The 24,130-nt window shown below is 41.0% G+C and overlaps 1 protein-coding gene across 5 annotated transcripts in view; it reads left to right on the forward strand.

Moving 5' to 3' along the window:
* The window catches only part of LOC125458238 (F-box/LRR-repeat protein 3-like), a 63,090-nt gene extending 41,010 nt beyond the window's left edge, over positions 1 to 22,080 (forward strand). For all 5 annotated transcript variants that reach the window (XM_048543325.2, XM_048543321.2, XM_048543322.2 and 2 more), the window contains 4 exons: positions 448 to 817; positions 8,844 to 8,966; positions 9,072 to 9,243; positions 18,276 to 22,080. In XM_048543325.2, the coding sequence (XP_048399282.1) occupies positions 449 to 817; positions 8,844 to 8,966; positions 9,072 to 9,243; positions 18,276 to 18,919 (1,308 nt within the window). In that variant the 5' untranslated portion in view covers position 448 and the 3' untranslated portion in view covers positions 18,920 to 22,080. The remainder of the gene's footprint in view (positions 1 to 447; positions 818 to 8,843; positions 8,967 to 9,071; positions 9,244 to 18,275) is intronic.
* The last annotated feature ends 2,050 nt before the right edge of the window (positions 22,081 to 24,130 follow it).

Consider the following 24,130-nt stretch of genomic DNA (forward strand, 5'->3'; position numbering starts at 1 on the left):
GATGCTTTCATTTTAATCTTCTCGTTGTTGACCTTCACATTGTCTGTGAAAAAGCAAATTGTCAGTCAAGAAATATGCATTTATTAAATATTGACTCATCATTGGAAGTATTTTTAGCTCCTTGCAATATTGAGAATAATTAATTCCACTTTTCAATTTTCCATGTAAAATCAAACCTTTTTTGTGTAATACCTGATAGGAGACAAGACTCTCAAATTTTGAAATATTTTGATGCTACCTGTTAACCAATAGCTTCGCTGATAAACTTGATGTCACATCCAATCTTTATCTTATGAAACTACATAATTCCACAGACAAGTCTGATTTTTGTTTAAATACAGCGCTAGGCTCAAAGCTACTCATCTGTATCCAACATTTCCTAACCATACTTGAATGTGAGCACTTTCCATTTAGCAAGTTAAATATATTAGCTTTTTTCTTTTTCAGAATGAAGCAAAATAGAGTAAACGAAAAAGTTGAGACCCAGTCTCCTCCAGATGTTGATAAAGGAAAAAAGAGACGAAAGACCAGCTTGACTCCAACCAGTGAGACTTCGAGTGCACGTCATGTAGATTGGGGAAATCTGCACTACGATGTGATTCTGCACATTTTTCAGTATCTACCATTGGTGGATCGGGCTTACGCATCATCAGTATGTAGAACATGGAATGAAGTCTTTCACATGCCAGAGCTGTGGCGACGATTTGAGTTTGAACTGAGCCAGCCAGCCACATCCTATCTGAAATCAACCCACCCAGATCTGATCCAACAGATAATAAAAAAGCATGCAGATCATCTGCAGTACGTTAGTTTTAAGGTAAAATAAAATTTCTAACTGTACAATATTTAGTAAAAATTATAACAAGAAGTTTCAAAATTAGGCAACTTTGCAGAAAGCCAGTAAAAGCTCCTAATCCACTGTCTAAAGTAGGAATGAAGAAAAATGCAGATAGATGTTTCTTTAAAGGAGGAACTGGTTTTTAAAAAAATCTATTGGGCAAAGAGAATAAAAGACTAAACTAAATAATTGCATATTAATAAGCTAATTTGCTGAGACAAAACATATAAGAATATGAATGAGAGTTTAATTAAGAGTTGCTTTCTTCTTAATTTTGCTAAATAATTGTGTCAGTAGTATGAGATAGAAACTGAAGTTATAAATGTAGTTATCTACAATGAATGTACAAACTTTCAGCGATGAACATTTACTGTGTTTACACACTTCAGGAATGAAAGTAATTTTCAACTGAGCCTTTGCAGACCAGGAGAAAATACCATATTTCCACAACTGTTGCATGGAGTCTGTTTTAATATTATGCCCTCATGTGGAATTCCTATCATAGGAGGTCGCTCAGGAATTTACTTGTAAATACATTTATCCACTAATATCTCTTCAAAGACTGTAGATTTTGCTGCTTGAGCTACAACAACAGAGCAAAAATCTTGAGTGTAGATAACCATGAAGAAAACTATAAGTAACCTAAGGTAGACATAGAATAATAGATTTGGAAAGACATATTATATGAAATATGATACAGACAAATGAGAGGTAATGCATTTGAAAAAGGGATTTATTAGGATAGAGATGTATTAGATTACCTGCAGTGTGGAAACAGGCCCTTTGGCCCAGCAAGTCCACACCGCCCCTTGAAGCATCCCACCCAGACTCATTCCCCTAGAACTCACATACCCCCGAACACTACGGGCAATTTAGCATCGCCATTCCACCTTGCCTGCATATCTTTGGATTGTGGGAGGAAACCGGAGCATCCGGAGGAAACCCACGCAGACACTTAGAATGTGCAAACTCCACACACACAGTTGCCCGAGGCTAGAATCGAACCCACGTCCCTGGTGCTGTGAGGCTGCAGTGCTAACCACTGAGCCACCGTGCTGCAGTAAACAGTAACAGTAACATTTTATTAACAGTAGAGGATAATTGAGACTTGGAGTTTAGACATTTAAAATATCAAAATGGGCAATAATTATCCTGTTTGCAACCAAAAATGATGTATTGGTATCCTACATTATGCAAGGGAATACCATTCAAAAGCCCTCTTATGGAACAGATGTGAACACTATTGAGTTGTTGCAGAAGAATTTCTTTCTGGAAGATAAAACAGTTCATTGCAGGCTTCAGTTAAGAGTGTGTGGTGGTGAGTTGCCTTTTTGAACTGATGCCATCTATCTATATTCATTGCTCTGTTGGGTAGGGTTTCCATGATTTTTATTCTTTCATAATTACTAAATAATGATATGGCTCTCAATGAGAGTTTTGCATGACTTTGGTAACTTGTAGGTTGTGGGGTTGCTCTTCAATCTTACAATCAGTCTCAATAGAACAAAACATCTACTCAGTTCATTGCATCAAACTGCAGAGCAGTCTAATCATTCCTTTTCCTCTACTCTGTCTCCATAGCCTTTCAAATTTATTTCTATCAGAGCCCATCCAGATTCCTCTTGAAGTTGATTGATTGTCTGTGTTTTCACCAACCTGTAAGGGCAGTGAGTTCCAGATCATTCCTACTTGCTGTAATAAAGTTTCTGCAACCCCTGGCCAAAAATCTTCTATCTTTTCCCTATAAACCATGTACAGTCAGTTTCTTTGTTTCTGAAAGTATTCTGGTAATTCTCCTCTGCACCTTTTCAAGGACCTTTGCATTCTTTAGTGTGGTGACTGGAATTGAACACAACACTCTTCTTAGTAGCTGAGGTTGCAGATTCAGAAGGTGCTTTGAAGAAGCCTTGACAAATTACTGGTACACACTGCTGCCATGTGATGTTGGCAATTGCTTGAAATCCTGAAAGGGGCGCTTAGCAGTAGAGCTGTTTTAACTTGGATGGTGTCCACAGTCTTGAATGAGATGTCACTCCGGTGAAGTTAAACACTGAATTACTTGAATGCCAGACGGTGTAAACAGTAAGTGATAGGGCTAAACAATTCAATACCCAAGACAGCAGATCTAAGCTCTGCAATCCTGTACATCAAGTCATGAATGCTAGTGGACAATTAATCAGCTCATGGAAGGGGAAATCTGTACAAGTGTCACACCTACAGTAATGAGCAAGCCTAACACATCATTGAAGATGATAAGGCTGAAGCATTTGCAACAGTATTCAGCCAGAAATGCGATAGGAGGATGCATCTCCACTTTCTCCAGAAGTCCCCAGCATCACAATTCCACTCTTTAACAATCAGTTCACACCATGTGATATCAAGAAACAGCTGGAGGCAATGGATACTGCAAATCTTGCTGCCCAAATTCTGGAAATAGTACTGAAGACATTTGCTATGGAAGTTACTGTTCACTAACCAAGCTGTTCCATAACAGCAACAATACTGGCATCAGCCCAACACAAGGGAAAATTTCCCAATTTTGTCCTGTCCCCAAAACACAGAATAAATCCAACCTAGCCAATTATTACTCCATTAGTCCACTTTTGACCATCAGTAAAATAATAGAAGGTATGGAGTAACAAGCAGCAATTGTTCAGCAATAATCTGCTATTCACACTCATTTGGGGTTCTGACAAGACCACTCCGAGCCTGACCTAATTAACACCTTGGTTCAAACATGGACAAAAGGATAGAATTCCAGAAGAGAGATAATGGGGGTTGCCCTTGTTGTCAAGGCCTTTATTTAAGAGAGTGTAACATTAAAAAACCAGAGCAAAAGTATATTTAGTGGCATGAATTAAAAGCAAAATACCGTGCATGCAGAAAATGCAGGAGAGACACAACAGTTCAGGTTGTATCTATGGAGAGAAAATCAGTTGGTTAATGTTCTGAATCTGATATGACACTTTTTCAGAACCCAAAGGGGTGGAAAATGCTGATTTTATGCTGTTGATAAACGGGTTGATGAACAAGTGGAACAATGGGTGAAGGTGCCTAAAACAAAAGACAAAGGGACTACTAATGTTGTTAAAGGAGTGTTCGAAGTTTAAAATAGGTGTAAATGACAGGAGTGAAAATGAGAAGATGGGCTCACTGCACTGGAAGCAAACAAGACATAATGTGGTGGAGTTGTGAATAAGATAGCGGATAGAGGTCATGCTGTGAAGTTGTGGAACTTAGCATTGAGTCCTGAAGACTGTTAGATGCCTAACTGGTAAATGAGGTGTTGTTACTCCAGCTTGCACTAAGCTTTGTTGCAATATTACAGCAAACCTATGATGGAAATGCCAACCTAGGGGCAAGTTGGTTTATTGAAATGGCAAGCAGCTGGAAGGAGATGAAAAGTCAAGTGTCAGACTTTCTACAGTTGCATGAGAGGGTGGATAGGGGGTCTGGGTGTGGGTGGTGGGGAAGTGCTAAGAATGATGGAAGAATGGACCAAGGTGTCATGGAACAGAGGGGCAGGTGTGTTTATTGATGACATCCTGCTGGAAGTGATAGAAATGACAGTCTTTTGAATATAGAAATTGGTGTAGTGGAAAGTAAAGTTTCATAGTTTTGGAAAAAGGTGAAGGAGTGAGGGCAGAGTTTAGGGCAGTGAGGACAGGATATTGATTGAAAGACAAGGAAGAAAAAGAAAGCATAAGATGCATACCAGAATAACAACCGCAACAGAAATTAGGATGAGTATCTCAAATGTAGGACAGATGCTAAGGCTGAACTAATGAAGGCTAAGACGAAACATGAGGAATGGATGCGCTAAGACAGATGGTAAAATGTTCTTCAAACATCAAAATACTAAAACATTAGTGAAGGATAGAATAGGGCCAATAAGGAAAAAGCGAGGAAAGCTGTTCACTGAAGCAAAGGATATTCAGTTAAAGATGCTAATTCTAACTGAATATTTTTCATCTGTCTTTAGCAAATCAGAAAATGGTGACAGTGGCCTGTTTTTAAACAAAAGTGTATTGAGCAACTGAACAGTGTAAGTGATAGATAAAGTAGAGGTGTTTAAAAAGGCTCGTAGTACTCCAAACCCAAAAAGAGTCCTAACATCCTAAATTGCTGAGAGAGTTGAGGGAGCAAAACACAGAGCTATTGACAGAAATTTTCCAGGCCTTTCTGAACACGGGTGTAGTCCTGGGGGACTGTAGGATTGAAAATATGACACCATTGTTTAAGAAAGGGACAAAGCATAACCAAGGAACCTCTCTGATGAAGGGTCTAGGCCCGAAACATCAGCTTTTGTGCTCCTAAGATGCTGCTTGGCCTGCTGTGTTCATCCAGCTCCACACTTTGTTATTTCGGATTCTCCAGCATCTGCAGTTCCCATTATCTCTGACCAAGGAAACTACAGATGAGTCAGCTTAATATCAGTAGTGGGGAAATTGATGGAGGCCATAATACAGGATAAGATATTCTCTAAATATACACCTGAGAGAAAGATAAATTAATATGAGACAGTCAGCATGGCTCTGCCAAAGACAGGTCACATCTGACAAATTTACTTGAGTTATTTTGATGAGGTGACACAAGCAGTACCTGAGTGCAGTGCTGTGGATTTAATATATTTAGACTTCTAGAAAGCATGTGATTTGGTGTCACGTGGCAGATTGGTTAACAAATTAGAAATGTTTGGGATTGATGGGTCCTTGGCAGCATGTATTAGCTGGTTAAAGAATCAAAAGCAGAGGGTAGGTATAAATAAGCATTTCTCAGTTTGGAGACAAGTTGAAAGTGGTGTTCCCCAGAAATCGGTGTTGGAACCCTTGCTTTTCGAATTTATATGAATGATTTGGAGTTGGATAAATTTCCAGATGATTGTAAGCTAGGGAGAACAGTGAATTGTGACGATAATGCTGAGTGATTTCAGAGGGATATTGACAAGTTGACCAAATGGGCAGAATCCTGGAAAATGAAGTTCAATATAGAGAAACGTGAGGTAATGCATTTTGGTAGCGGGAACATGGATAGGCAATCCGGGCTCAATGGTACAATTTCGAGGAGAATACAGGAGCAGAGGAACCTCTGGGTTACATATATGATTCTCTGAGTGTTGCCAGGCAAATTGAAAAAACAGTTGTTAAGAAGACTTGTTGGATACTTTGGTTTGTAAGTAGAGGCATGGGGTACAAAGCAAGGAAGTGATGCTACACCTCTACAAATCGTTGGTCAGACCGCATTTGGAGTATTGTGGTCCATTCTGGGCACCTTATTTAAGAAAGGATGTTAAAGCCCTGGAGAAAGTCCAAATGAGATTGAGTAGAATGATACTAGGACTGAAGGATTTTGGATACCCGGAAGTTAGAGAAATTGGGCTTGTTCTCCTCGGAACAGAGAAGAGTAAGGGGTGACCTTATTGAGGTGTTAGTTATGAACAGTTTTGACAGGGTAAAGAACAATATTCTATTTGCACTAGTTAATGTATCAGTAATTAGGGACCACAACTTCAAGATTGTCAGCAAAAAAGCTAGAGTGAGATGAAAATAAATTTATTTATTCAGAGATTTTAGGATTTGGAAAGTGTTGCCAAGGAGAGTGATGGAAGTGGATTCCATAGGTGGTTTCAGACGATAGCTGGATATATATTTGAAAGGAAGATCTGCAAAGCATGGCAGTGGCTGGGTAACTCCTTAGGGATTCGGTACAGACACAAAGGATTGGATGACCTCTTCCTTCTGCACTGTGATTGTAAGTGCAAGAAATGGAGGCTGTGGGTCCTGTCAACTACATATGGAGGAATTCTTGGTTGAGGAAAAGGGAGGACATGTCAACACATTAGAAATGTTTGGGATTGATGGCTCCTTGGCAACATGACTTAGAAGCTGGTTAAAGATTCCAGGCACCCACTATCTGTGTATAAGCCCTCCCTTTCTCACTTTATCCCCACTAGTAATTGACATTTCTACCCTGGGGGAAAAAAAAGTCCATTCACATTATCCATGCCTATTGATTTTATATACTGCTGTCAGGCCACTCGTAATCCTCCAGTGCTGTGGTGAAAATAGAACATAGAACGGTACAGCACAGTACAGGCCCTTTGGCCCACTGTGTTGTGCGGATCTTTTATCTGACTCGAAGATCAAACTATCCTTCTTGCCCTACATTTTACTATCATCCATGTGCCTATCCAAGAGTCACTTGAATGTCTCAAATGTATCTGATTGTACCACCACTGCTGGCAGTGCATTCCACGCATCCGCCACTCTGTATAAAGGACCTACCTCTGATATCTCCCCTGTATCTTCCTCCAATTACCTTAAGATTATGCCCCCTCATAATAATCATTTCCGCCCTGGGAAAAAAGTCTCCAGCTATCCACTCTATCTATGCCTCTCATCATCTTGTACATCTCTATCAAGTCACCTCTCATCCTTCTTCACTCCAATGAGAAAAGCCCGAGCTCCCTCAGCCTTCCATTATAAGACCTGCCCTTCAGTCCAGGCAGCATCCTGGTAAATCTCCTCTGCACCCTCTCTAAAGCTTCCACTTCCTTCCTGTAATGACGTGACCAGAACTGAACACAGTATTCCACGAGTGGTCTAACCAGGGTTTTATACAGCTGCAGCATAACCTTGCTGTCTTAAAATTCAGTTCCCCTGCCAATAAAAGCCAACACTCCATATGCCTTCTTACCAACCCTAACAACTTGAAAATAATTGAAGTTTGTCCAAACTGTCCTTCTATATCCAATATACTCCAATCCGTGCAACAGCCTTGTAAACCTCCTCAGCACTTTTGTAAAGCCTCCACATCCTTCCTTCAGTGTGGTATCAGAAATGCACACAATGCTGCGCTCAGAGAAGGACAAAAGCAGTCCACTTAATTGACCACATTGACAGACATTAACTGCCTCCACTACTGATGCTCAGTAGCAACAGTGTAAGCCATTTACAAGATAGACTGCAGTAATTCACCATTCCTTAGACAACATCCTCCAAATGCGTGACCACCTACCGTTCTGCCTTGAAAAAATGTCACTGCTCATTCAGTCTGGCTAGGTCAAATTCCTGGAACTTGGTCTCCAGCAGCACTGTGGGTGTACATTTGCCAAATACTGCTGTGGTTCAAGAAACTAGCTTACTCTGACTTGATTAAGGCTAATTAGGGATGGGCAATAAATACTTGGCCATCCGTTGATTTCCCATATCCCATAAATGAAGAAAAACAAAATAATTTCATCATTGACAGCTGTATCTTTCAGTGCGTAGGCCAGAGTTACTAAAATGGCTTCGCTGAATCTCATCACCATTGTCCATTATGATGCTTCTTTAAAATCTATCTCTTTAATCAAGCTTTTTGTAATCTGTGCTAGTAATTCTTGTGATTAATTATTAAAATTCTTTGCTAATATGAAGTGCCGTGGGACGCACTTGCTACAGTTTGGTGCTATATAATGAAAGTTGTTACAGTTGTCAGTGTTGGGAAAATCAGTGTTGGGGAACAATTCAGATTAGCTACTGCACAGTCAGTACACCTATGTGAAAGGTAACACTGAGCTACATAAAAACAATTGTCTGAAGAGACTGTAAGGCAATATGCAGTTTCTTCAGACAAATTATATGTAAAGTGTGAAACTAACCTCAATCATTATGCTTCAATATTTTAATTATGGTTATTTATGTAAGATCAAGAACACTACAAGGGTCAGACAGTCCATCCAGTTAATCTAATAACCAATATTAACAAAATCTGAATACTGTCTAGATTTCTGTTTTTGTTAAAACATACCAGTTACTGGAAAAGCTCAACAGGCCTGGCAGCATCTGTGAAGATAAATCAGAATTAACATTTTGGGTCCTTGCTCAGAACTTTTCTTTTAATGTTCTTGTCACTCTTTTAATGATTTTCTGCAACGTATATTTAGTTTTCCTTCAAATTATTGAGTTCATTGCAATGTTCAGCTCAGTTTTTGTCTTTTAAATCTGCTTTCTTATTTTTACAGGTTGACAGTAGTACTGAGTCTGCAGAAGCAGCTTGTGATATTCTTTCACAATTGGTCAACTGTTCCATAAAGACCTTGGGGCTGATCTCTACAGCAAGACCTAGTTTCATGAACTTGTCAAAGGTAGCTTTTTAATTTTGTTTTCAGATCTTGCTGCGCTGTTGTGGAGGAACAAATTTTTTTTGTTTTAACAACTGCAATTAAACAGCTTTTGCGTTGTGTTTACAGTCTCGTTTTGTGTCAGCCCTGACTGTGGTGTTTGTGAACTCAAAATCACTGTCATCGATCAAAATTGATGACACACCAGTGGATGACCCATCTCTTAAGGTTTTGGTGGCAAATAACAGTGACACTCTGAAGTTGTTGAAAATGAGCAGTTGTCCTCATGTCTCACCTGCAGGTAAATCCAAGATTGCTGATAATTTAAGATACAATTTAACAATAACGCCCAGTAAGAGCACTGAAATTATGAGACTAATTCATGTCTACTACAGACTATTGATATTGGAAGTCAATACAAAATGATCCTATGGATTTTCTGTCAACTCCAGTTTAGTGGAACCTTACTACATCAGGTCACTTAATTTTCACAATATTTGGAAAGGCTCATACTCTAAACATAATAAATCACTCCAAAAATGTTACATCATGCAGTTTACACAAATGATTCTGCAACCCTACGTTTAACAAGAATATCTCATGTCTTAAATTATTGATAGCACTCTACAGCTGTTTGAGTTACTCAAACAGTCTGCAAAAGTGTGGTTTTAATAAGACAGCCTTGGAATCTTGTGAATGAACTAAAATACAATTTGTTTTTATCTAGTCATTTTGATTTTTAGATTGCCTTAATGAATTTTGTCCAGTTATTTTAAGAAAAGGGAGATTTTGATTATCAGTGCACCTTTGTAATCCAACAAAAATGAGCCTAAAGAGTCATAGTCATAGAACAATGGAGTGAAGAAGCAGCCGAACAAATACCAAACAGTACTAATCCAATTTATCTTCACTTGGCTGATACCTAGCTAAGACCTTGTGTTTTAAGTGCTTCTCCAGATGCTTCTTAAATGTTGTTAGAGTACCTCCCTCCACTGCTCTGACAGGCAGCATATTCCATATTTCTGCCACCCTGTTGATGAAAAAGTTTTTCCTCAGATCTCCTCTAAACAATTTACTCCTCACCTTGAACTTCCCGTCTTAGAAACATCTGCCATGGGGAGAAGATTCTCACAATCTGCCTGATCCATGACACTCAATTTTGCATTCCTCAGTCAGTGCTAATTAAAGTTGCAATAAGACTTCCTTTTTCCTATATTCTATCCACGAGCTAAAGAAAGCAAGCATCACATATGCCGTCTTCACCATCCTTTCTACCTGTGCTGATGCCTTCAGCAATCTGTGGACTTTTAAAACAAGGCCCTGTTGTTCCTCAGTACTCCCAAGGGACCTACCATTCATTGTGTATGCCCTTCCCTTGTTAGACCTTCCAAAATGCATCATCTCACACTTAATGGGATTAAATCTCTCCAGCCATTGCTCTGCCTAATTTACCAGCTGATCAATATCAGACTAAATCCTGAGACCATCCTCCTCATTATCAACATCACCACCAATTTTCATTTCATCTGCAAATTCACAAATTATATCTTGTATGTTCACATCCAAATCATTAATGTTCATAAACAAACAGCAACGATCCTAGCGCTCATGTTGTAGTATACTGCTGGCCGCAGGCTTCTGATCACAAAAAATACATTTTATGATCGCCTTTTGTTTCCACTTTATCCTCTCTGATGAAGGGTCTAGGCCCGAAACGTCAGCTTTTGTGCTCCTGAGATGCTGCTTGGCCTGCTGTGTTCATCCAGCCTCACATTTTATTATCTTGGATCCACTTTGCTAATTTGTCTTGAATTCCATGGGCTGTCACCTTTTTGGATGAGCCTTCCACAGCTGTTCTTGTCAAAGGTATTGCTGAAGTTCATGTAAAGCACATTAACTGCACTACCCTCATTACTATATTCACTCACCTTTTTGAAAAACTCAGTTAGTCAGACAGATCTCCTCCAACAAATCTGTGCTGACTATCCTTGACCAATCCCTGCCTTCCAATTATTGATCAATCCTATCCGGCAAAATGTTTCCCAATGATTTCTTTACCACTGAAGTCAGACTAACTGGTCTCTAATTACCTGGTCTGATCCTACTGCCCTTCTTGAATAAAAGAACCACATTAGCTATCTGGCAATTCACCCGTGGCCAGCAAAGCATTGAATATTTTCACCAGAGCCCCAGCAATCTCTTCCTTTGCCTCCCATAGCACCCTGGAATACTACGCATCAGACCTTGAGGATTTATGAAATGCCTGTTAAAACACCTAGTACTGCCTCCTATTGTTAATTTTAACATGCTTTAGAACCTCACCACCTCAGCTGAAACCTCCAGCTACAACATTTCTTGACCCTTGTGAATACAGATGAGGAATATTCATTCAAGATCTCACCCACGTCCTTTGACTCCACACTCAGAATCTCCCTTTCGTCTCTATTGGCCCCATTCTCAGTAGTAATCCTCTTGTTGTTAATATACTCATAAAATGCCTTGGGGTTCTCCTTTATTCTATCTGCCAAAGGTATTTTATGTTCCCTCTTTGCCCTCCGAATGTAATTTTCTAAGCAATCCTCTACAATCTCTAGGAGATAGTAAGAGCTGCCGCTGATAGAGTCAGAGATAACACAGTTGGATGAACACAGCAGTCCAAGCAGCGTCAGAGGAGCAGGAAAGCTGATGTTTCAGGTCTGGACCCTTCTTCAGAAATGGGGGAGAGGGAAGAGAGCTCTGAAATAGGTAGAGGAGGGGTGGGGCTTGGGAAGGTAGGTGTGATGGTGATAGGTGAGTGCAGGTAGGCAGGGGTGGGGATTGATCAGGGAGGTGGGAGAGGCGGATAGGTGGGAGAAAAGACGGACAGGTCAAGGAGGTGGGGACGAGAAGGAGGTCATTGGATGAGTTCAGGGGTGGGGAGCTTTTGAAACTAGTAAAGTCCATGTTGATACCATTGGGTTTTAGGTTCCTAAGGCGGAATAAGAGGTGCTGCTCTTCCAGTTTTCGGGTGGGTCTTCGTGACTCTCTAGGAGGCCCCAAGTGGATATGTCGCCCAGGGAGCGGGAGTGGGAAGGGTTGTTAAAATGGTTGGTGACTGGAAGATATTATTGTTTGTCATCAGCAGAGCACAGAAGCACTATGAAATGGTCTCCGAACCTCGGTTTGGTTTCACTGATGTCAATGAGGCCACATCGGGAGAAGTAGATGCGATAGACCACATTAGCTGATGTGCAGTTGAACATCTGTCTGATGTGAAAGGTTTTTTTGGATCCTTGGATGGCTGTGAGATGGGAGGTTTAGGAGCAAGCGATGGAGTCAGGAGCTGTAGTTGAACGCAGTTTCTGCATGTGTGGTCACTTTCTGCGGTTGCAGGGAAAAGTGGTGCGGCTAGTAGGAAGTGTGGAGCAGACGAGGGGGTCGCAGATTGGGCTGGGGAGGGAAATATATCCTTTGGTTATGGGGTCAACTTGCAGGTAGCAGAAGTGGCGGAGAATGATATGTTGAATCCGGAGTTTAGTGGGGTGATACGTGAGGACAAGGGGAATTCTCTCTTTGTTTTTGTTGTGCGGAGGGAATGTGAGGGCAGGGATGCGGGAAATGCAAGAGGTGCAGACGATAGCATTTTTGACCACTGAGGTTGGACTCCTTGAAATAAGAGAACATCGGGGATGTTCGGGAATGGAACACCCCGTCTTGGGAGCAGATGCGGCGGAGGCGGAAGAATTGGGAGTAGGGGTTCGCATTCCACAATCTCTGTACTCCTGAAGAGCCTCCTCTGAACTTAACAAATGCTTCCTTTTGTTTTCTTAATTGACTCAATTTCCCTGGACTTGCTACCTTTGCCCTTCCTGCTAGAGGAACGCACTGGCCCTGAAATCTCTCTATAGTATTTGTAAAAGACGCCTAATTTCCAAATTTAGACTTAGCTGCTCCTGCCGTGTTTGCCAGATTCTGTCTAACGATATTGAAATTGTCCCTTCCCCAATTAAGACTCTTAACGTACAGACTAAGCTTATGCCATCCCATAATAACTTTTCAAGTTTCAAAGTTATATTCACTATCCCAAAAATGTTAGCCCATTGACGCTTCACCCACTTAACTGGTTTAATTCCCTAGGATTATGTCTAGCACTGCCCATCTCTAGTAGGACAATTCCTATATTGGCACAGAAAGCTCTCCTGGAAGCATTTTAAAAATTCCACCCAGTCTAATGCTTTCACGCCATGGTCACCCCAGTTAATGTTAGTGAAGTTGAAACCCGCTACAACTGTGACCCTATTCCTGTCTCATGTCTCTGTAATTTGCCTATTTATCTGCTCTTCTCTCTCCCTTTTTGACTGTTTGGGTGGCCTGTATTGTAATCCCAGCAAAGTGATCACCTTTCTTTTATTTCTAAGTACACCTGCCTTACCAGTCAACCAGCATTAGAACAGATACAGTTTAGCTTTTGGGTCCTCCCACGTGCCTTATTATGCCCATGTCTTCTTCCCCTGCTAGACTATCCTTGTCATAGTATTCCTTCTATATCTCACTGAACATTGCTCCCAATTCACCATCTATTGTCTGCCCCATCCCTCTGACAGGTTAGTTTAAAACATTCCCATGAGCACAAGCAAACCTTCCAGCAAGGGCATTATAGTTCAGAAGCTACCAGTCCAACTTGTACAGGATTCCCTAAACTGTCCCAGTGATTGAAAAATCTAAAGCCCTCTCTCCTAAACATCGCTTTAGCAACATGTTCAACTGACCTATCTTGCTATTCCGATACTGAATAGTACGTGGCACTGGGGATAACCCGGAGGTTACAACCTCAGTAGTTCTCCGTTTTAAACTACTACCTAAAGGATCTGAAATCCTGTTGTAGGACCCTTTTTGTTTTTTCACTTTTATATATGGCATTAGTACTGTCATGTACCACAACTGCTGACTGTTCACCCTGTCTCTTCGAAATGACCAGCAGCTGCTTTGAGACATATCTGACCTGACACCAGGGAGGCAATATGCAATTCAGTAGCCTTGTTTGCATCCACAGGACTGCCTGTTACTTCCCCTTACAATCAAGTCCCCAATCACTAAAGCTGTCCAGTTTTTTTTTTCTGCTCTGCAGCAGAGCCACCCTGGTGCCACATACTTCTGGTGTGACCAGCTCACGAAACATGCTATCCACAACATCCTCAGCAACACGGATGCTCCATAGTGAGTTCTTCCACAGCTCCAGCCTGTCCATTTGGTCAGTCAGGAGCTGTAGCTGAACACAGTTTCTGCATACATGGTCACCTTGGACACTGGAAATGTCCCTAATTTCTCACATCTTGCAGAATGAGCTTTTCACAGTGCCATACGTGGTCACCTTGGCCACTGGAAATGTCCCTAATTTCCCACATGTTGCAGAATGAGCATTTCACAGTGCCAGGTTCTTATGTCATTGTGAACCTTGCCAATAACAGACAATAAACTACAAATGCATGATGCAACCTGACCTACTCTTCACCAAATCAGATTTCTCCCCCTGTCTCCCCCCCACCCTCCAGATCAGTGCTCAAAATATATAGAGGCAGTGGCAAATTCTCTTCTAAGAGTGTCTGGGGAATAGGTCACCTATTCTAGAAGAGTGACACTTTTACCTGGAGCAATCAGACTGTTCAGTCGGCTTCTTCAATCATAAGCAGTTTTTCTCTTCAGTCACACTGTCACTCACTACTAAGCATGAAAAAAAAGCAAAGAAAAAGTAAATGGTGAATCTGAGACCAGGGAAAGAGAAACCTGAGCTGTTTGTCTAGGGAAGCAAAAGTCTGAGGTGCTGGGTTGCCTCTGAGGCAAGAGGTGGGGTGGGGAGTGTTGTGCATGGGTGTGTGCAAAACAACACAAAGGCGACAGAAAAAATCTAAACCTGCCACCAAAGGTCCACTCTGAAAACTAGAGGTCAGGCAGACTTCAAATCACTGAGGTAATGAATTATGTGCAAATTTATGTGGAATTACTAGCTTAAGGCTCTAGCTGTTCAAGAGTTACCATGTGAGGGGAGGTGGGTGGCAATGCAATGGATGCTATTTGTAATAAATGCTGCAAATTGTTAGAGCTGAGTTTTTGATTTAAGTTTGAGATACAGTAAGGCAGGAACAGGCTGGTTAAAATCTTTCAGCTTTGTGTGCATGAATGAGAAATTTCAGTTATGAAGATCGATTGGAAAAAGCTGAGACCACTCTTCTTGGAAAGAAAAACACTAAGAGGAAATCCAGTGGTATAGTGGCTCAGTAGTTAGCACGACTGCCTCACAACACCAGGAACATGGTTTGATTCCACCCTTGGGCAACTGTCTGTGTGGAATTTGCACGTTCTCCCCGTTTCTCCTTGGGTGTCCTCCAGGTGCTCTGGTTTCCTCCCACAGCCCTAAGAAGTACAGGTTAGGTCGAGTGGTCATGCTGAATTGCCCAGTGTTCAGGGCTGGGTGGATTAGCCATGAGAAAAGCAGGGTTATGGCAATTGGGTAGAGCGATGGGCCTAGTCGGACGTTCTTCAAAGGGTCTGTGTGGACTCAATGGGCCAAATGGCCAGCTCCCATACTAAGGATTCTAGGATTCTAAGACTTCTGAGAAATTTTCAAAATCATAAGCAAGCTGGATCGAGGAGGTAGGGAGAAAATGTTTCCACTTTTAAAGGAATCAAGGAGTCAAGGACCGCAACTTACCCCCGCAGTGGTTGAGCATCTCAGATGTCCTCGTTCTTCAAGAACCGCAAATTCTCCCCCGCTGTGGTCGAGAACACCCTCGACCGTGTCTCCCGCATTCCCCGCAACTCATCCCTCACACCCCATCCCTGCAATAACCGCCAAAAGAGAATCCCTCTCATCCTCACGTACCACCCCACCAACCTCTGGATACAACGCATCATCCACCGGCACTTCCGCCATCTACAATCTGACCCCACCACCAAAGATGTTTTTCTATCCCACCCTTGCCTGCTTTCTGGAGAGACCACTCTCTCTGGGATTCCCTTGTCTGCTCCACACTCCCCTCCAACCCCACCACACCCAGCACTTGCCCCTGCACCCGCAGGAAGTGCTACACTTGCCCCCACACCTCCTCCCTCACCCACATTCTAGGCCCCAAGTAGACTTTCCACATCAAGCAGATGTTCACCTGCACATCTGCCAATGTGGTATATTGTATCTGCTGTACCCGTTGTAGTTTCCCCGATGTAGAAACCAAGCGGTGGCTTGGGGACCGCTCTGCAGAACGCCTACACTCAGTTCACAATAAACAACTGCACCTCCCAGTCTCGAACCATTTCAACTCCCCCTCACATTCCTTAGACGACATGTCCATCCTGGGCCTCCTGCAGTGCCACATCGATGCCACCTGAAGGTTGCAGGAACAGCAACTCATATTCCGCTTGGGAACCCTGCATCCAATGGTATCAATGTGGATTTCACAAGCTTCAAAATCCCCCCTCCCCTTACTGTATCCCAAAACCAGCCCAGCTCGTCCCTGCCTCCTAACCTGTTCTTCCTCTCGCCTATCCCCTCTTCTCACCTTAAGTCGCACCTCCATTTCTTGCCTACTAACCTCATCCCACCCCCTTGACCGGTCCGTCCTCCCCAGAGTGACCTATACTCTCCCTACCTCCCCACCTATACTCACCTCTACAGGCTTTATCCCTGCCCCTTGAACTTGCCTATCTCCTCTCCACCCATCTTCTCCTCTATCCATCTTCGATCCACCTCTCCCTTCCTATTTATTTCAGGACCCTCTCCCTATCCCCCTTTTCTGATGAAGGGTCTAGGCCTGAAACATCAGCTTTCCTGCTCCTAAGATGCTGCTTGGCCTGCTGTGTTCCTCCAGCTCCACACTTTATTATCAACGAACAGAGGGTACAGATTTGAAGTGATTTGCAAAAGTGAGTATTAGGTACAGAACGCATTGCCTGAAACTGTTGTGGAGGGAGGTTTAATTGAAGCATTCAAGAGTGCATTGGCTAATTATTTGGAGAGAAATAATGTAAAGGCATGGAGTAAAAGCAAGATATTGACAGTAGGTAATGATACTCATTTGAAGATCTGTTGAAGACGAGGTGAGCTGAATGGCCTCCCGTGGCACAAAATTTCAGTGATAGAAACATTAGCTGTGAGTTCACCTGTCTGTAGAACATGTTTAGGTGATTGCTTTTTGTGTGTGGAAGGTATGAGTTATTAGCAAAGAAATTAATTCCTCGTGTGTTGTGGTTTTACATTTAATGGTTGGTAAATAATTATTGATGTATTCTTCTAATCCTGTTTGAATGCAAATCAAAGTACCTCCTGTGTCAGCATAAATGCAGAAGCCATTGTTATTCAGTGATGCAGCCACGTAGTAAAAAAAGTTAGTGAGAATGGAAAAGGAGCCGTAGAAAATTGAGCAGTAGAGAAAATCTCATGAGGGCCCTTTGGCAGTTTAGATTTGGGAATGTTAGTGGGAGTTGGGATCGGGGAAGGAATAATTTCTATCTTTGCTGTCTGTTTGTGTTTTTTTTAATGCTTCTTGAACTGTATTGGATGTGCTGGTGAACCTTTGAATTAGCAATGAAATTTTACTTTTGAAAAATGAAGGGAGTTGTTTGTTCCTGAATTTGTTCGAGAAAGTTGCTAAGTTTGTGTATTTTGCCGATGCAGTTAAGACTGTCTACATTTACACGATCACGTTTTTCAGAATGTTCGGGATACATTTTAAAAGATTTTGTTTGGGGTAGAATTTATACATAATACTAAATACCGGCAGTGTGGACCTGGAGGAACACAGCAGGTCAGGCAGCATCAGAGGAGTAAAGAAGTCAATGTTTTGGGTCAGGACCCTTCCTGAGAACTGAAGGGTCCTGATCCAAAACATTGACTTTCTTGGTCCTCTGATGCTGCCTGACCTGCTGCGTTCCTGCAGCTCCACACTGTGTTGACTCTGACTTCAGCATTTGTAGTTCTTGGTATCTTCGACTAAATACCTGCAGTTGTTGCTTTTTGTACAGTTGTGAACAATGGGGACTGGAAAAATAATCCTTTTGTACTTCTGGTAATTTTATTGCTGACCTTTTATTTATATTTTGGCAATTGCTGTTTTGTTTTCATGTGGGCTATTCCCATCAAGAACAGAATTAAAACTATCAAAGTTCATTTTACTTAAAACCGTCTAGCAGAGGCAGGAGAATTTCATCTTAATTCTGTCTGAAAAATAGAAAAGGCACCGTTATCCCATCCTACCTTGCCATTTAGTTCAAATTACTAGTGACTATTTATTTTTTTCCATTGAATTGTCTGTCTTTGTTAGTCATATGTTAAATAGATATTACGTTTTATTCCCTATGCAGGTATTCTTTGTGTAGCAGATCAGTGTTATGGCCTCAGAGAGTTGGCACTGAACTATTACCTTCTGAGTGATGAATTGTTGTTGGCTTTATCCAGCGAGAAGCATGTTCATCTGGAACATCTTCGCATTGATGTGGTTAGTGAGAACCCTGGACAGACACAGTTCCACAGTATCAAAAGGAGTAGCTGGGATGCTCTTGTGAACCATTCTCCAAAAGTCAACATTGTCATGTACTTCTTTCTGTATGAAGAAGAATTTGACCCATTTTTCCGTGATGAAACTCCAGTCACACACATCTATTTTGGTCGTGCAGTCAGTAAAGAACTGTTGGGTCGCATTGGAATGAACTGCCCAAGACTGATCGAACTGGTAGTGTGTGCAAATGGTCTTCAGCCTCTGGATGATGAATTGATTTGCATTGCAGAACGTTGCAAAAATCTAACTGCGATGGGTCTGGGTGAATGTGAAGTTTCATGCAGCGCATTTGTGGAGTTTGTGAAAATGTGTGGAGGGCGGCTGACTCAGCTGTCCATTATGGAGGAAGTACTAATTCCAGATCAGAAATATAACTTGGAGCAAATCCACTGGGAAGTTTCTAAGTACCTGGGAAGAGTATGGTTCCCAGATATGATGCCCACCTGGTAGATGTTTTGCAGATTAATTAAACTATGAGAATGAGAAGCACAGCAAGATTGAGGGGGTAGCATGAATGCAGATTAATAGATGGTAAACCATAATGCAGAGTTAAAATTAACGCAAGTAAACATTTACAAAATCTAATATTTATTTGAATGCAGTTTTACATCCAACTTGTCCGGAATCAAATATTAACTACATTAATTGTTACTGTAAATATAATTGCATACAGGTTGTATCTTGGCATTTTTAAGGCATGAAATATTGGCTTCTTTGTACCTATTTGCCTAATTACCTAATTGCATCTTGTGAACTAGACAGACTGAGTAAAGATTGTTACTGAAGAATGCACTTTTTCATTCATCATAGAATCAAATTGAATATTGTGTAGTAGTCAAATGTAGCTTAAAATTTAACTTCTGCGCAAGAGTTATCAACACACTGATAACTAAATGAACTATTATTCATTTCTAACAGGTATCCAGTAAATCTCCTTTTTAAATGTATAGACGTTTCACATGAAGCTGGATGATCTTTGATTGGATTGAGCTGCCAGAGGGAGTGCTTAGATTGCAAGGAATCACAGCAGGGATCCAGCTGGGAGGTTGAAATCCAGAGAGGAAAGAGTGGTGGTTAGATGCCTCATGTACAGAATGTTGGGATCCTGAGTTTGGGAGGGTAGTGGGTGCAGTTTCAGATGTTCTTGTCAAAAGCCTCAGTAACAATAGGCTGGTGCATGGGGAAGACACCACAGTACAGCCATATGTCTTGTAAGGGTGTTTAAATGGCTGAGCAAAGTATTAGGTGGTGATGCTTATGAGAATTCAGCAATCTTGTTTGGGGTAGAGTGGTGAGAGTCCTCCTTTGGGGAGGGGTTGTATATTCAGAGACTTGAATAGGGTTTGGGGGCCTTGGAAAAGCTGAGAAATTGGAGAGCATTTTGAAGGATTGTGGTGAGGGTAGGTAGGTTGACAAGCATATTGAATCCTGCAGGTAGGTGCAAAGGTCTTTTTATTTCCTGATCCAGCAATCCCTCAACAGAATTTAGCTGATTGGTTTTCCACACTTAGCCCATGAGGCATGCAGTTATTTCCATCCCTTCACTCTTGATGCCCAACTCCAATCAAGCCCTTTCATTTATAATGCAAACTTTAACTAAAATTTAACCATGCATCATCAAAACCTGCCAGCTTTTAGAAATATAAGACTCCTTTCAGTGAAGTAGATAGGTTTTGCACAAGTCTACTTGGGATGGCTGAGATATAATGATTCTTTTGATTCTCCACAGTATTATTTCAAGCTGTGTGTTTGTATTTAAGCAATAGCATACTTAATAAAACGTACTAGATGATACAAAAAGGAAACCAATCTGAAGAACTAAAACTCCACTGTATTTGGAAAACGTACACTAGATATCTTCTTCAGACTGAGTATCCTGAAATAACTGGTTGAGTTTATATATTTGAAGCTAGAGACAGCAATTTTTAAAAAAGAATTCGAGATGAGCATCGTCCTGTTGTGGAATCTTAGTTATTGTTGCGTGCTAAAGGTGTCAGTTAAACCTTGAGGTGATTTCTATCCTGGTTTCAACTTCAAAATAAGCTGCAGTGTTTACAAAGATTACCTTTAGACAACTTTTAGTATATTGACTTTTGGTGCAAATGTCCAGAATTGGAAATATTGTTCGCCTGAGTGGAACAACCTTATTTACATGTGTTGAATCCTATTTACATGCTAAGTTGATATTATCTTGCATGCCTATAAACCTGGTAAATATCTGAATTTCAGCTCCATCATAAGAATGCAATTTGGAAGTGTATAGAAACAGATAAATAACTTAGTGGGTGTAAATAGAAATCATTCATTTCTGTGGGGCAGCACCAAAGTTGTAATGCCTGCAATTGCTATATGTTGGAGTTTTGATTTAAAGTAACTACAGTGTAGTTGACAACTATTACTAAATGCTGTGGCAACTGATAAGAAAATTGATTCAAATAAGATGATTAAGCTGAACTTTGAAAACATGATATGAAAACAAAACATTTAGGAGTTGATTTGTAATGAGATGTTTTAATTTTTGTTTGGAGCTCGAAAATTTGTTGTTTCCTGTTTGCAAGAATCTATCTCAAATTTTACTCCAAAGTAAATCTGATAGTTTAATTACTCCCCTCCATACCCGCTGCCCTCCGTTACAAAACAGATATTAGTAACCTATTTAAAATTCAGTGTGTCTAGGACATGTAGTATTGATGCTGGCCCAGTTTAAATTAATGCCTGATTCATGGCATCAGTGACTTTTCAACTTGTTGTATCTCTGGACAATAATAGTTTAAATTTGGTACTGTTCACATTTGTGGATTTGCTGGAATTTGGAAAGTTGGAGCCAGACTGCTGTGCAGAACATTAAAATATTAGTTCTGATGTAAGATCATGACCTGCTTTTATTAAAATAGCAAAAACTGTTTACCCAGTTACAGTGTTGCAGTGAAGTCTATATAATGATGTAGATTCCACAAGTGACTTTGATTTTTTTTGTCAATTCAACTTTTATTCTCTGTGTTTCAGAAGCACAACAGTAATCTTTTAAAGAATTGTACATAAAATCATTGTTTCTTGATGTTGAGGCACAAAGAATTTTATGTGCTACAAGAGCGAAATTGAAGATGTTGTAATGCTGCTGATTGTGAAGAATGAATCAGCAGTTTTACAATATACATAAAATTAATTTCCTAAATGATTTATTATGCACTAAAAGCGGGATGTTTTTCTCACAGTTAGACTCTCCATGTAATATGGATGAACCCTTGTTTCTGATTGTTACCATGCAGGAAGGCCAAACTTTGATTTGAAAATCCCATTCCTGAAGACATTTTTGGAAATTATAGAAAACAAAAATAGTTTAAGTGACTTTACATTCTGATCCATCTTTCAAAAAAACAAAATGTATTCAATACCAAATTGTTCAGTTGGGGATCTAGATGCATTTGGATGTCTAGATTAACAATAAAGCATTTTCCTGAAAGTTGTAATGTTTATACTTTTGGTTATCAAGTTTTACAAAACATATTTTATGTATTTTCTTACAGTGATATAAAGTTCAGATATTTAAAGTTGAATGTTTGTTTTTATTGTGCAATTGTTTGCTACAGGTAACCAAACACACATTAGAAATTTAGAGTACTCAATATCATTAAAGAAAATTTGTTGTTCCACTTTCTAGTGTATTTATTTATTCAAGAGTACATTGGTGGCATTCAATATGATTTTGGGTTGACTTCAGTTATAATTATCATTAACTAAGGTCTTACTAATTTAAAGGCATTTTCTAATTCGCCTATTCAGATTTATTATGACACACCTCTGGAGCAGGTGGAACTTCAGCCTGGGCCTCATTATCATTATGCCGCAAAAGCCTTAATAGGCCTAACAATCATATATTGAGTTTTGAGAGAGCTATTCAAAGGGTTACTGGTCCTAATTGGTTGCAAGATTGTTTGCAGTTACCAATATGTTTAAAAAAATTACAGAATTTAAGGTTTCACAAACAGTATGAAAGAAATAATACTTAAAACAGTTGTTTAGTCAATCCAGGATAATAAAGTGTGAAGCTGGATGAACACAGCAGGCCAAGCAGCATCTCAGGAGCATCAAAGCTGACGTTTCGGGCCTAGACCCTTCATCACAGAGGGGGACGGGAAGAGGGTTCTGAAATAAATAGGGAGAGAGGGGGAGGCGGACCGAAGATGGATAGAGGAGAAGATAGGTGGAGAGCAGAGTATAGGTGGGGAGGGGATAGGTCAGTCCAGGGAGGAACAGACAGGTCAAGGAGGCGGGATCAGGTTGGTAGGTGGGAAATGGAGGTGCGGCATGAGGTGGCTGGATGGGATAGGTGAGAGGAAGAACAGGTTAGGGAGGCGGGGACGAACTGGGCTGGTTTATTGATGCAGTGGGGGGAGGGGACAAGCTGGGCTGGTTTTGGGATGCAGTGGGGGAAGGGGAGATTTTGAAGCTTGTGAAGTCCACATTGATACCATTGGGCTGCAGGGTTCCCGCGCGGAATATGAGTTGCTGTTCCTGCAACCTTCAGGTGGCATCATTGTGGCACTGCAGGAGGCCCATGATGGACATGTCGTCTAAGGTACGGGAGGGGGAGTTAAAATGGTTTGCAACTGGGAGGTGCAGTTATTTATTGTGAACCGAGCGGAGGTGTTCTGCAAAGCAGTCCCCAAGCCTCCTCTTGGTTTCCCCAATGTAGAGGAAGCCAGACCGGGTACAGTGGATACAGTATACTACATTGGCAGATGTGCAGGTGAACCTCTGCTTAATATGGAAAGTCATCTTGGGGCCTGGGATGGGGGTGAGGGAGGAGGTGTGGGGACAAGTGTAGCACTTCCTGCGGTTGCAGGTGAAGGTGCCGGGTGTGGTGGGGTTGAAGGAGAGTGTGGAGCGGACAAGGGAGTCACAGTGAGAGTGGTCTCTCCGGAAAGCAGACAAGGGTGGGGATGGAAAAATGTCTTGGGTGGTGGGGTCGGATAGTCAATCCACTTTGGATTTCAGTTTGTGAAAGTGGGTGACTGAACACAGGTGTCTCAGTCTCTTTTGTGGACTGAAATTCCCTTTCAATCTTCAGTTTTTGATGTCATGGTTTAATTTTGTGACTTAAATTACATATTAAAGAATTGCTGTGTCTTTTGAATAGAAGTATTTAAGTCCAAAGCATTTTCACATTTGTTCACCTAAATTCACATGAGCTTGAGCTATAAAAACAGCCTTAAAACTGCAAGTTTATTTAGCTGGCACAGGCACAGTGGGCTGAATGTCTTCTTTCTGTGCTGTATGCATTTTATGGTTACTTTTGGCTATATGGCTTTCTTGCAGAAACTGTTTGACGACTCTACACACTAAAATCAAATATGATTTAAGTGCTGACTTGATCAAGTCAAAATGGTAAATTATTGAAAAATAATACTACACTTCCACTTCCTGTCACGATATTTTACTTTTTTTTGAAAAAGGAATGCAAGTGGAAGATGTGTCTTTGTGCTAACTGTCAAACTGTAATGCCGACACTAATGTGGTCTGGGGAAGACAGACTCCTCATTGAAACAGTTACTATCCAGCAATACACTGGAAATGGTTGAAATGAGCTAACTGGCTGGAATGATGGATTAGTGCACTCTTTCCATACCTTTGTTTCAGATGTAGCCCACAGATGAAATG

Source organism: Stegostoma tigrinum, chromosome 13, assembly GCF_030684315.1.
Source record: "Stegostoma tigrinum isolate sSteTig4 chromosome 13, sSteTig4.hap1, whole genome shotgun sequence".
In the NCBI taxonomy this organism is placed as follows: domain Eukaryota; kingdom Metazoa; phylum Chordata; class Chondrichthyes; order Orectolobiformes; family Stegostomatidae; genus Stegostoma; species Stegostoma tigrinum.